The 12090-nt window shown below is 37.4% G+C and overlaps 1 protein-coding gene across 1 annotated transcript; it reads left to right on the top strand.

Annotated features, from left to right (window-relative positions):
* Positions 1–294: 294 nt before the first annotated feature.
* Positions 295–10999, top strand: LOC149827765 (sporulation-specific protein). Its single transcript, XM_090019607.1, has 2 exons — positions 295–542; positions 10668–10999. The coding sequence occupies exons 1-2, from the start codon at positions 414–416 to the stop codon at positions 10755–10757; spliced, it is 219 nt and encodes a 72-aa protein (XP_089875733.1). The 5' UTR covers positions 295–413; the 3' UTR covers positions 10758–10999.
* The last annotated feature ends 1091 nt before the right edge of the window (positions 11000–12090 follow it).

Below are 12090 nucleotides of genomic sequence, written 5' to 3'. Positions count from 1 at the left end.
TCAGTTTCTTTATTATGATAGTCATTCGCCATTGAATTATTTAAGTCATCATTTACTTAATTCATGAATTTTCCTTGTTTTAGATAAAATTGTTGAAATTTCTTTACCTATTTTTTCATGATTTTTGCAAATAAAAATATTAAAATAAACACGATTCAAAACTATTTGGTTCATGAACCGATTCTCTATAATTGATTTAGTTAGGTCACGACCGACTCGTATCGTCTCCTCCGATACGTGAATCCCGGTTTCGCCCCCTTATTATCTTATCCTCCCACACTCGCTGATCGGTTTCTCACAGTGTGCTGCCCTCAGATTTTTTTCTCGTGTCTCCCTTTAGGGTTTTATTTCCCTCCCTCCCTCCCTCCAAGCAAAAACTAGGGTTTTGCTTCCCCCTCTTCCTCTCCGGCGAGATGTCTTCGATCGGGCCGGGCAAAGGCTTCCTGGAGATAGCCAAGTTCGGGATATATGTTACGATTCCCATCGTTCTCATGTACTCCTTCGCCTACAACTCCAAGAATCTGGAGAGGATCATGGGCAACGTGAGTTTCTCACCCATTTCTATCCTTTTTTTCTCTTCTTCTCGTCGAGATTTTACTCGCTATCAGCGAAATTTTGACTGTAGGTTTATCAATTCTCGTTGAGTTGCGATTTTGATTTCGATGTGGTTAGATGGTTTCCAATTCCGTGGATTATATCGTTAATTGATGCCTAAAATCTAAGTAAATAGTGTCTATCTTCGCGACGATTGATGATTGTGAGCAGTGGGGAATTTCCGGTCGGGTTGCGAATTTGATTGCGATGGGGTTATATGGTTTTGAATTCTGTGCCTTGGCAATTTTGGGGCGGTGATGTTGTGAATGTGCTCATAGCTTTGGAGTAGTATGTGAACGGAAACTATGGTTGGTGAGTGAAGATGCAAATTTATTTCTACAGGAGGCAAAATCGGAGACGGCTGAAGTTGATAATGATATGCACGATCGATGACAGCCATTGCATATATATATATATATATATAAAGAAGTCAGCCATTGTATATACGTTGATGTAAAATTTAATGCATCGTTAGGTGACCTATTCGAGTTTGATCAACAAGGATTGGTGAAAGAACCTCACTTACCTTCTCTGCATCGACCCATTAGAATGGAGATTATGATTGAATGTCAATTACGAAAATTAATTTTGTTTTGGGACTCGTTCCTTTGACCTCTTCTAATTTTTCTTGGAAATAGAGAGTGCGATGCTTTGATAAGAGGTGAATTGAAAAATATGTAAAGCATTGATATTGCAAGGGCAACTTACTGCTAGAGACTGGTGGCATGCTTCAATGGTTTCTAAAAATGAATGAATCTGACATTTCACCTCTATAGAATGCAATCCCAAAGCATCATTTATGATAGGACACTGCTAAGTACTTGATATGGAAGGGTGCCTAATTCTATTGAAAATGTACATGCAAGAGTGGATAGCCCTGATACAAATTGCTTTGCATTTTAGAAGTTGCCATATCATTTTCATGTGCATCTTACTGGAATTGCCATATCATTTTCATGTCTGTCTGACTGAAGTTGATTGTATTGTTTTGAGCAATGATGAGTACCATTGTTCTTAAATGAGCTGCATCTTTGGATGTTGAGTGATTTCTTGTCAATGCAATGCCTTCTCCCTCTACCATAATAAGGTTTTGAACCTGAGAACTAGTTTAGTAATACTTTCTCAAGGGAAAACATTACCTTCATAGAACCATGGAGTACATACCTAAATAAACAAATGAATGAAAGCATGTGTGCCTGCACGCAAGCACACATTCATGCAGTTTCTGTGACTTTTATTCATAAACCTAATCATATCAAATTTTGATTTTGTGCTTGATGAATATACACAAGAGTCACTTGGGGGGCGTCTGAATGAGGGACACATGGATCAAGGCGTGGATCCCACACCTTGATCTGATTCCCTCTCAAACGGGGGATCTCGATCTGAGGATCTGAGATCCTTGTTTTAGGCCAAAAGAGCCCCAAATCCACAGTTCTCTAGTCTGGGTTGGGGCAGGGGGGAGGAAGGGTTGTCGGACTACCGATCCTTGGATTTCTGGACTGAGATCCCTCAGATTGGATTCAAGAATCAAACACACCCTTAAAAAATGCCTAATGTTAAAATGTAAACTGCAATATATATATATATATATTATTTAATATTATTATATTTTCTTTTATTATTTTCTTTTTCTATTTTTTTATTTTCTTTTTTAGCATCTAGTTCAATAGAAACTAGATATTTTGATCCAGTCAAGTTCCTGTTGGAACTTGACTGTGCAAGTAGCTGTTGGACTGTAGTCCAACAGCTACAATAAATGCTGTTGGACTATAGTCCAACAGCTATAATAATAAATGCTGTTGGACTGTAGTCCAACAGCTATATTAAGAGACGTTGGAATCCAACGTCTCTTTTTGGAGAGCTCAAAATGAGCTCTCCTCTCTCTCCCATTGTTTTGTATATATAAGGGTGAACCCCTTCAATGTAAATAACCATGCTTCTTAAGCATTTTGTTCATGAATAAAGTATTATTTATTTTTCAAGTGTTCTTCCCTTTATACCCTTTCAAGGGTCATGCTTGTAGTGTCTCCAATAGACACTTGTTTGTGAGTTATTTGTGCATTTGTTGAAGACCACCATTTCATTACATGGTATCAGAGCTACGAAATCCTTAGATCTTGAAGTGCTTCCGCCTCGATTTTCGTGCCACATTTACAAAAGGTGTTTCATCACCTTGTTCTTGGCTCAAGAAGATTTGTTTGAAGAAAGGCGAACTTGTGCTACAAAAAAATTTGGTTTTGTGTCCTCTCTTATTCCTTTGTCTACTCTTTTTCTTTTCTTTTTATTTTTCTCTCTCTCTCCTCCTATTTATTCCTCTCTTACCCTTGTAAAAGATGGATGACAATGATAAGATCACCATCATTCCTATGAAGCTAAATGATACTAACTATGTAATGTGGGCTTCGATTATGAAGCACCACATTTGGGGAAAAGGTTTATGGGGTATAGTGGATGGTTCCGATTTGGAACCTAAACTATCTCTTACCAAGAAAGAGGGTGATAAAGAGGTTTCTCTAACGGAAGAAGAGAAGAGTAAGGCGTTAGCCACTTATGAAAAGAAATGGAAAGAATGGAGGATAGGGCATGCAAAAATTATGTCATGGCTCATCAATAGCATAAACATTAAAAAATGCTCTAGTCTAGCTAAGTTTGAGCATGCCGATAAGGCTTGGGAATACCTCAAAAACATGTATTCCCTTAAAGATATTGCACATGTATGCAATTTACAAGATAAAGTTCGGACAATGACTCAAAAAGATAAAACTATTCGAGAATATTATAATGAGTTGTCCGAACTTTGGGAAGAGTTGGCTCTTCTTGAGCCCAAATGGCATTGTGCCGAAGACATCGAGCTTCGCCAAAAGCAACTCGATATGGAACATTTCTATCAATTTGTGAATGGTCTAAGGCCGGAGTTTGAATCCACCAAATCGGCCCTTTTACATCGTGGAAAAATTCCTTCTATTGTTGATACTATAGAAGAGCTCACTATGGAGGAAAATAGACTTAGAAAAAGTACTCCAAAAGTTGATGATGACTCCGTTTTAGCTGTATCTAGACCAGGGAATCATACTCGTACTTACAAGCCGCCTCATTTTGGAAGGCAAAACGACGACTTTGATAAAAGAAAAGTTATTTGTCATCATTGTCATGAACCGGGGCACTATAGGCCTCAATGTCCAAAGTTAAAAAGAAGAGAAGAAAAAAGAGTTGCATCTGTTGAATCTGAGTCAAAAGATCAAGATGCACCTGTGTCTATGGCTCAACTGATGGAAATCCTTCAACCTCTTCTCAAAGGGGTATCCTCCTCAACCGAAGCCTCAACTGGAGCGGCAATTGCATCTTTCTCCGGTCCAGGTAACTTTCCTTGGCTTTTAGATTCTGGTGCTTCTTTTCATATGACCCCAAATGTTAATAGTCTATCCGAATGTCTTAAAAATGACTCAAGTGTGTCAAAGGTTTTTACAGCCGATGGTACATCTCTCGAAGTAAAAGGAATAGGATGTTTTGAAAATCTTCAAAAATCCAAAAGATTTTTTATCCCAGAAGTTAGATATATCCCTAAACTTAATTTGAATCTCTTATCTGTCTCGCAAATATCTGATTATGGATGTAATATCTCCTTCTCTTCTCATGGTTGTTGGGTACAGGATCGCCAGTCAGGGAAGCTGATTGGGGAAGGCCATAGAGAAGGAGGACTTTATTACATGGACTTTTTGGAATTACCCAAGAATGCATTTTGTTATAATATTCAGAAATTAGAATTGGATTTATGGCACAAAAGGCTTGGCCATCCTCATATGTCTAAAATTCAATATTTTCCAAGTTTGGAAAAATTTTGTAATTCTGAAAATTTTTCTTGTAAAGACTGCATTCTTGGCAAAATGAAAAGGTTACCATTTCTTAGTAAAACTTTTGTTTCCTCACGACCACTTGAGTTAATACATTCGGATGTTTGGGGCCCCGCACCAGTTATTTCCAAAGGTGGTTATACATATTATGTCATTTTTGTTGATGACTTTTCTAGACATACTTGGATTTATTTTCTTAAACATAAATCTGATGTCTTTGCTAACTTCCAAATATTTCATAAAATGGTTAAAAATAAGTTTCAAAATGATATTTCTGTTTTTCGCACTGATTCAGGGGGAGAATTTATGTCCAACGAATTCAAAGACTATCTCAATTTACATGGTATTACACATCAAAGATCATGTCCACACACTCCACAACAGAATGACCTAGCCGAACGCAAACATCGGCACATTATGGAAACTACTAGGACATTGCTAATTGCAAATCAAGTTCCAAAAAGTTTTTGGGCTGAAGCAGTCCTAACTGCCACCTACCTCATTAATAGGATGCCATCTTCCTCATTAAAGAATACAACTACAATAGAAAAGCTTGTTAATTTAACTCCAGATTATTCTAGATTAAGAGTCTTTGGATGCAAATGTTTTGTTTTCACCAACAGAAATGATAAACTCTCTCCTCGTGCAATCCCATGTGCCTTTTTAGGATATGCTGATAATAAAAAAGGCTACAGGTGTTTCGATTTTCAAAATGACAAATTATATGTGTCAAGAAATGTATCTTTTTTGGAAAAAGAAAGCTTCTTTGAATTTGAAAAATCCAAGGATGTCACTGAATACTCATTTTTAATTGATCCAACTTCAAAATCCAATGAATGTGATGTTGGATGTGACCTTGACAATGATCAAAGTCCTATTGTTGTTGAAAATGATGATAATGAAGAGCAAATCCATAGGGATGTTAGTCTACAATATTCAAGACGTAGAGAGCAAAATCTTCCATGTGCATTACAAAAATACTCTAAAGTCCCACCTAGAAGAACGTCTAGAATCTCTAAACCTCCAGAAAAATTTGTCTTATGAATCTTTTTCACCCACGTATAGGGCCGCCATTACATTAATACAATCATATGTTGAACCATCATCCTATTCTCAAGCAAAAAATCATATAGAATGGATAGAAGCCATGAAAATAGAATTGGATGCACTAGAAAAGGCCAATACTTGGACGATACAAGATATTCCTTCGGGTAAGAAACCTATAGGTTGTAGGTGGGTATACAAAGTCAAAACCAAAAGTGATGGGACCCTGGAAAGATATAAGGCCCGTTTAGTAGCAAAAGGATATGCCCAAGAGTATGGCATCGATTATGAAGAAACATTTGCTCCTGTGGCCCATATGACCACTGTTAGAACTTTAATAGCCTTGGCCTCCATTAGAACATGGCCTATCTTTCAATTAGATGTCAAAAATGCTTTCCTGAATGAGAATCTCGTTGAAGAAGTATACATGGAAGCCCCACATGGTATTAGTATCCCTAATGGTAAAGCTCTTCGTCTAGAAAAAGCTCTTTATGGTCTTAAACAGGCTCCAAAAGCCTGGTATGACCGATTTAGTCATGTTATGCTTGATATTGGTTTTCAACCTTGTTTAACTGACACTGCTTTGTTTGTTAAGAAATCTGATGCAGGCATCATTATTCTTCTTCTCTATGTGGACGCTATGATCATCACCGGAGGCGACAAACAGGGAGTTGCAAATATCAAATCTCTTCTTAAAACTCACTTTGAAATGACTGACTTAGGTTTATTAAGATATTTTTTAGGCATTGAAGTTGCTTATTCCCCTCGGGGGTATTTGATATCTCAATCTAAATTTGCTCTTGATATCGTTTCCAGGTCTGGAATTACAGATGATAAGAAAGTAGACACTCCAGAAGTTGTCAATGTTAAAATGAAAATTGATGATGGAGAACTTCTTGATGATCCTACTCCTTATAGACAACTTGTTGGAGCTCTTTCTTATCTTTCCATTACTAGGCCAGATATAACTCATGCGGTTCATACAGTCAGTCAGTTTCAGCATGCTCCCACTTTCGTGCACATGGGAGCGATTTTGCGTATTATTAGATACTTAAAATCCTCTCTTTCACGAGGACTCTTCTTGTCTGCTTCATCTTCATTAAATTTAATTGCATATACTGATGCTGACTGGGGAGGTGATCCCAATAATAGACACTCAACTACTGGTTTTTGTGTGTTCCTAGGTGAAACCTTAATTTCGTGGAGGTGCAAGAAGCAGCAGAAAGTCTCTCTTTCCTCCACCGAAGCTGAATACAGAGTCATGACAACCACCACTATGGAGGTTGTTTGGCTCAGACGATTGCTAGCAGATATGGGAGCTAAAGCAACGCAAGCTTCAAAGATGTGCTGTGACAACAAAAGTGCGATCTACATTGCAAGCAACCGGACATTCCATGAGCGCACTAAACACATTGAGATGGACTGTCACTATGTCAGAGAGGAATACTTACATGGAACCATTGATCTGCCATATGTTACATCAGAATATCAATTAGCAGACTTCTTCACCAAGCCTCTCGCTGCTCCCAGATTTCACTTCCTCTTAGACAAACTTTCGCTCATTGTACCGTAAGTTTGAAGGGGAGTGTTAAAATGTAAACTGCAATATATATATATTATTTAATATTATTATATTTTCTTTTATTATTTTCTTTTTCTATTTTTTTATTTTCTTTTTTAGCATCTAGTTCAATAGAAACTAGATATTTTGATCCAGTCAAGTTCTTGTTGGAACTTGACTGTGCAAGTAGCTGTTGGACTGTAGTCCAACAGCTAAATGCTGTTGGACTATAGTCCAACAGCTATAATAATAAATGCTGTTGGACTGTAGTCCAACAGCTATATTAAGAGACGTTGGAATCCAACGTCTCTTTTTGGAGAGCTCAAAATGAGCTCTCCTCTCTCTCCCATTGTTTTGTATATATAGGGGTGAACCCCTTCAATGTAAATAACCATGCTTCTTAAGCATTTTGTTCATGAATAAAGTATTATTTATTTTTCAAGTGTTCTTCCCTTTATACCCTTTCAAGGGTCATGCTTGTAGTGTCTCCAATAGACACTTGTTTGTGAGTTATTTGTGCATTTGTTGAAGACCACCATTTCATTACACCTAATTGGTGGTGGTCAAAGGCAGAGCTGGCGGTACATAAGAATGAACCAATGCAAACCATGGAATCATGGGCATGGTTTTGGTAAGAGAAACTGGTCAAACCAAAAGGATCTCATGTGTGGAAACGTTTGATTTAAGTTCTGGAGCATTTCTTGGAGGAGTCTTTGTTAAAAATGGGTAATGTTTGTTTTAGAAAGACTTGTTTTACAAGGACCCTTTGCAAGTGTTTGCTAATATAGAAGAATGTTGCCTGTCATGGTTGCAAGGTTAAGCACTGTTGGTCAAATGAGTACAAATATTGGGCTTTAAAAGGAGGAAATAAAGGGTTGGGAAGAATAAATCATTACAGAACAAAAGCTATAACCCCCCTGGATGAGTATGCCACACTTTGGAAAAGGGCCAAGGCTGCGCTCAATTAAGTGTGGTTATGCCTATGAATGATGATTTTGGTATCACCCTTCATCTTGGATTGTTTGTCAATGTTCATCACTTTTTTCTGTAGTCTCTTGTCAGTTATTACAAAGCCTCTAGCAGTAGACAATTTGCATGCCAAAGGATACCATCTTAAGACTTACGAGGTGGTGTGCCCTTTATTATGGGTGTAAAGTATAAAGAATCTTGGTTTCAGGCGTGTGTGTTTTTATTGGTAAAGTGTTTGGGCTAGCATGACTAGGAGAAGAGACATAGTTGACTATTTGGGAAGAAACAAACAAACCAGACATTCTGTAGGACAAATGAACATTATCTATCTCTTCATACTGTGTAAAACTAGAGGTTTACACATGGGAAAAATTGAAATCAAGGTTGTCTGTATCGTACGATATGGTACGATACATATCGTTACTTTTGGGGTTTACAATACGATACACATTCGTATCGCGATACGAGCGTGTATCGTACCCATATCGGGTGTATCGAACGATACACCCTCGTATCGTACGATACACCTTCGACGCTCTTTAAATAGGCCACGTTTTTTTTTTCATTTTGGGTTTTAAATTCCTTTTGAGGGCCAACTTGTCGATTTGTATAGAGGCCATTAGAAGTGCATTTTCACTGTTTTTTCACCCAAAGAAGTGGGTTAAGATAAAAAAAATGCATTTTCACCCTTAGTTGTCATAAGCGCTAGGCAGAGCCTAGGCGGTAAGCCCCTAAAAAGGCTTAGGCGGTGCCCCAAATAATTTTTTTTAGAAAAACATAATAAGAAATATGTATACAACATAAAATCAATCGACAATAAGCAATAGACAAATAATATATCGTTGAACACTGTAAAGCAATTATATTACATAACCTTAACCTGCTCAAACAAATTAAGAATAAATTAATAATTTGAATACAAACCATACAACTAACAATGTGAATGAACAATACAGAAAAAATAAAATCATGTGTACAAAAAAATTAACAACAACAATAGACATAATACAAGCAATAAACAAATAATGTCTTCTCAACAATAGACATAATACGAGCAATAGACAAATAATATGCCTTCTTCTTCTTCTTCTTCTCGACAATAGGCATAATACAAACATTGGACAAATAATATGTTTTTTCCTTCTTCTCCTCGAAGAAGAAAACAAATGATGTCTTCAAAAAAAAATCTAAAAAGCAAAGCCTAGGTGGCAATATAGGGCCCCACCGCCCAAACCTGGTCGCCCAGGTGGTGGGGCTGTGCCTAGGCCGCGCCTTTAACAACTAAGTTTCCACCATTTTTTTACTCAAGAAAATGGGCTGAGGTAAAAAAACCTTTATTGTGAGTATTCCCAAAAATTTTTTGCATGGTCTAATCATTGATCCCAAAAATTTCTACAATAAATTAGATAGGGAGTTAGTATAGTTCCTCAGCAAAACAGGAGTGGTTCTAATCTAAAAATCCAATTGTTTGGTCATCAAGAAACAAAGATCAAGAAAAATGAATAAAAAGAAGGAAATGTTAATTGACAAAAGAGGCATAATTTACTGCGTCTGATCCATCTTCATCTATACATAATGTAATGTATTGATTCGAAATATTGGTCCTAAAGTCCTAAAAATATGGATTCTGTACTCCGAAATATCCTGATATATGTGATGAATACATGTACATACTTAGTACCCAGATCTCATGTGGGTTCTCACTAGTCTTATGCTAATGGATTGTCTTAGGTCTTTGATCAAGCTGAGCTGTCCTGTCTTAAACACATATTGTTCAGGTATTCTATATCCAGTTGGTAGGTTTTCACACTGTGGCCAGATGTATAGTATCATATTTTGTAGGTTTTCATGAATTCATGAAATTTAATTGTCTTAGGGAAGATGCTAAGAATTCATGAAATTGATTTGCAAAAGTTTATTAAATGCCACCATGGTATGTTCCTAGTATTGGTGGTGGAATGCTACGGGAGTATGTTTGTTCAAAAAAAAAAAAAAAAACTACCCGAGCATGATTCATCATACTTGTACTTGGATATAATTAACACTGAAGGCTTAAAACCAACCTGCATCATTGGGAGAATTTAGTGTTTGTTGGGGATGGGTTTAGTTAGCCCATTTCACTGGACTTGGTAACCTAGACTTGTGATAACTTAGGCTCGTGAAAACCAGCATACCCTTGACCTGTGTTGTCCACCACTTAAAATGAACCCATAGATCACCTGATGCTTTTCTGGTGATTCAGCAAGATTTTTGTGGAAGCAAATGAGCAATTTATTGCTGGCTTTATTCTCTGGACTCTTTTGAGCATGTCAATTATCGTCTAAATAAATGGTCAACTTGGTTGAGGTTTCATAAAGAACTTAAAAATACTATGAAATCTTATAGGTTAGGACATTTCAAACTTATCCTGGCTCAATTAACTTGGCCATTCACAATGGGGTTTAATTCTAAAGCTCATGCAGTATGTTGTTCACCTTTTCTTTCTTCGGGGGAAACAACTTCATGGAAACATTCCGTACACGTGAATTTTCTCCCTAAAGTCCAGTATTTTTCACCTCTTATTCCTGGCTGTTGATTGTTCTTAACTAAGTTGTCAGCATCCTTCACTTTGCTAACTAATGTGTTTTTTTTCTTTGAATGCTAAGCGTTCGTATGTAGTATACCCACCAGAGGGCCCTCGGCCTCCACCACCTGAAGAAATACGCGAGATAGCTCGGAGGAAGAGTTTACGATGATGTCCTGCTTTGGTAGCTCTCTTGTTATTTCGAACTTCATGTGCAGAAATATCCTTTTTCTGGCTACACTCCTTGCTTGGACTAGTTTATAATCTCGTGTAATAATGTAATCACTTTCCATTGAGCAGCAAATGGATAATGTGTAAACATCCAATGGTTATAAACTTATAACTTTTGTTGGATGGCCAATTATGACGAACTCATTCATAACCAATATAACTTTTTATGATTTAGTAGCTCTGAATAATTACAGTCTAAGTATGGTTTCTCTGTGGGCTGTGAAGTTTGGATGTGGATGTTAGCAAGTTCAAAGCTGTTAGGCTTTATCTTGTACGGAAATTCATGCGAAAATATTTGGTGTAATCTTTTGATGCTGTTGATTGCCTGATGGGGAGGGGTGATACCTGTTGCTACCGGATTCAAATGATTTGTTCACCGCTCAAGGGAATACAACATTGCTTCATGGTACTGATTAATTTTCTTTTTCTCCATGTCAACTGTCAATTATAACATGTTTATTTATGAGTGATTATAACGTGTTATGACAGTTGTTTGCAGGATGTCTGGTCCTGAGAAAAACAGAATCCTCTTAAATGGTTTACACAAGTATGGTACAATGTGTACTTCTCTGTGTGTGTTCATCAAATGATTGATCTAATTTAACAACTTTGTTTCAGCTTATAAGACTGGTCTGAGTTCGGTCTTATTCTTATGCCCATAACTCTTGCCCCATTCCAACTTTGCCAGTGGATGCAGTTGACCACAAGCATTGTACCCACATGGGTTCAAGTTGGTTTAGCAAGTGGTCTGAGCTATGTCAGCTTCCAACCCATATAAACCAACTCTATAGAACTCGGCCTTTATTTAACCTCCTTGCTTTGTCCTAAGGTATTGGATGGATGGTTGAGGGAAGCTTCCATACTTGCCCAATTTTTCTGCTCTTGCCTGATATTGGATGGAGGTCCAAGAACCTTTCTTTCATTTCTTTTAGGGTTCGAAGGGAAACCACTGATTCTTTTGAATTGCCAAAAGGTGCAATCGATGTTGTCAGTATCGAATCGGACCGTGGATCAATTTTCAAGATGATTCTGGCAATTGGCTGATTCCGATTATGAACTGAATCGAGCTGAATTAGTCCAAGACTTGAATCAAGGCTGTGTGAGATTTGGATTTGGATTTGGTTTAGTAATATCTCGATAGAGGTTCAACTGCTAGGCTTCCTTGTGCTAATCTTTTCATGCTTCGGTGTTGCATTATTTTGTTTAATAATCACCGAAGCGTGCAGCCCCATTTTGCTGCATGTTCCTAAGCTTGATTGGGGACCCTAAGCTGC

Source organism: Nuphar pumila, chromosome 10 (assembly GCF_984573655.1).
Source record: "Nuphar pumila chromosome 10, dmNupPumi1.hap1.1, whole genome shotgun sequence".
In the NCBI taxonomy this organism is placed as follows: domain Eukaryota; kingdom Viridiplantae; phylum Streptophyta; class Magnoliopsida; order Nymphaeales; family Nymphaeaceae; genus Nuphar; species Nuphar pumila.
Note: the sequence above shows the minus strand (reverse complement) of the source record. Positions and strands in the feature narration are given on the sequence as shown.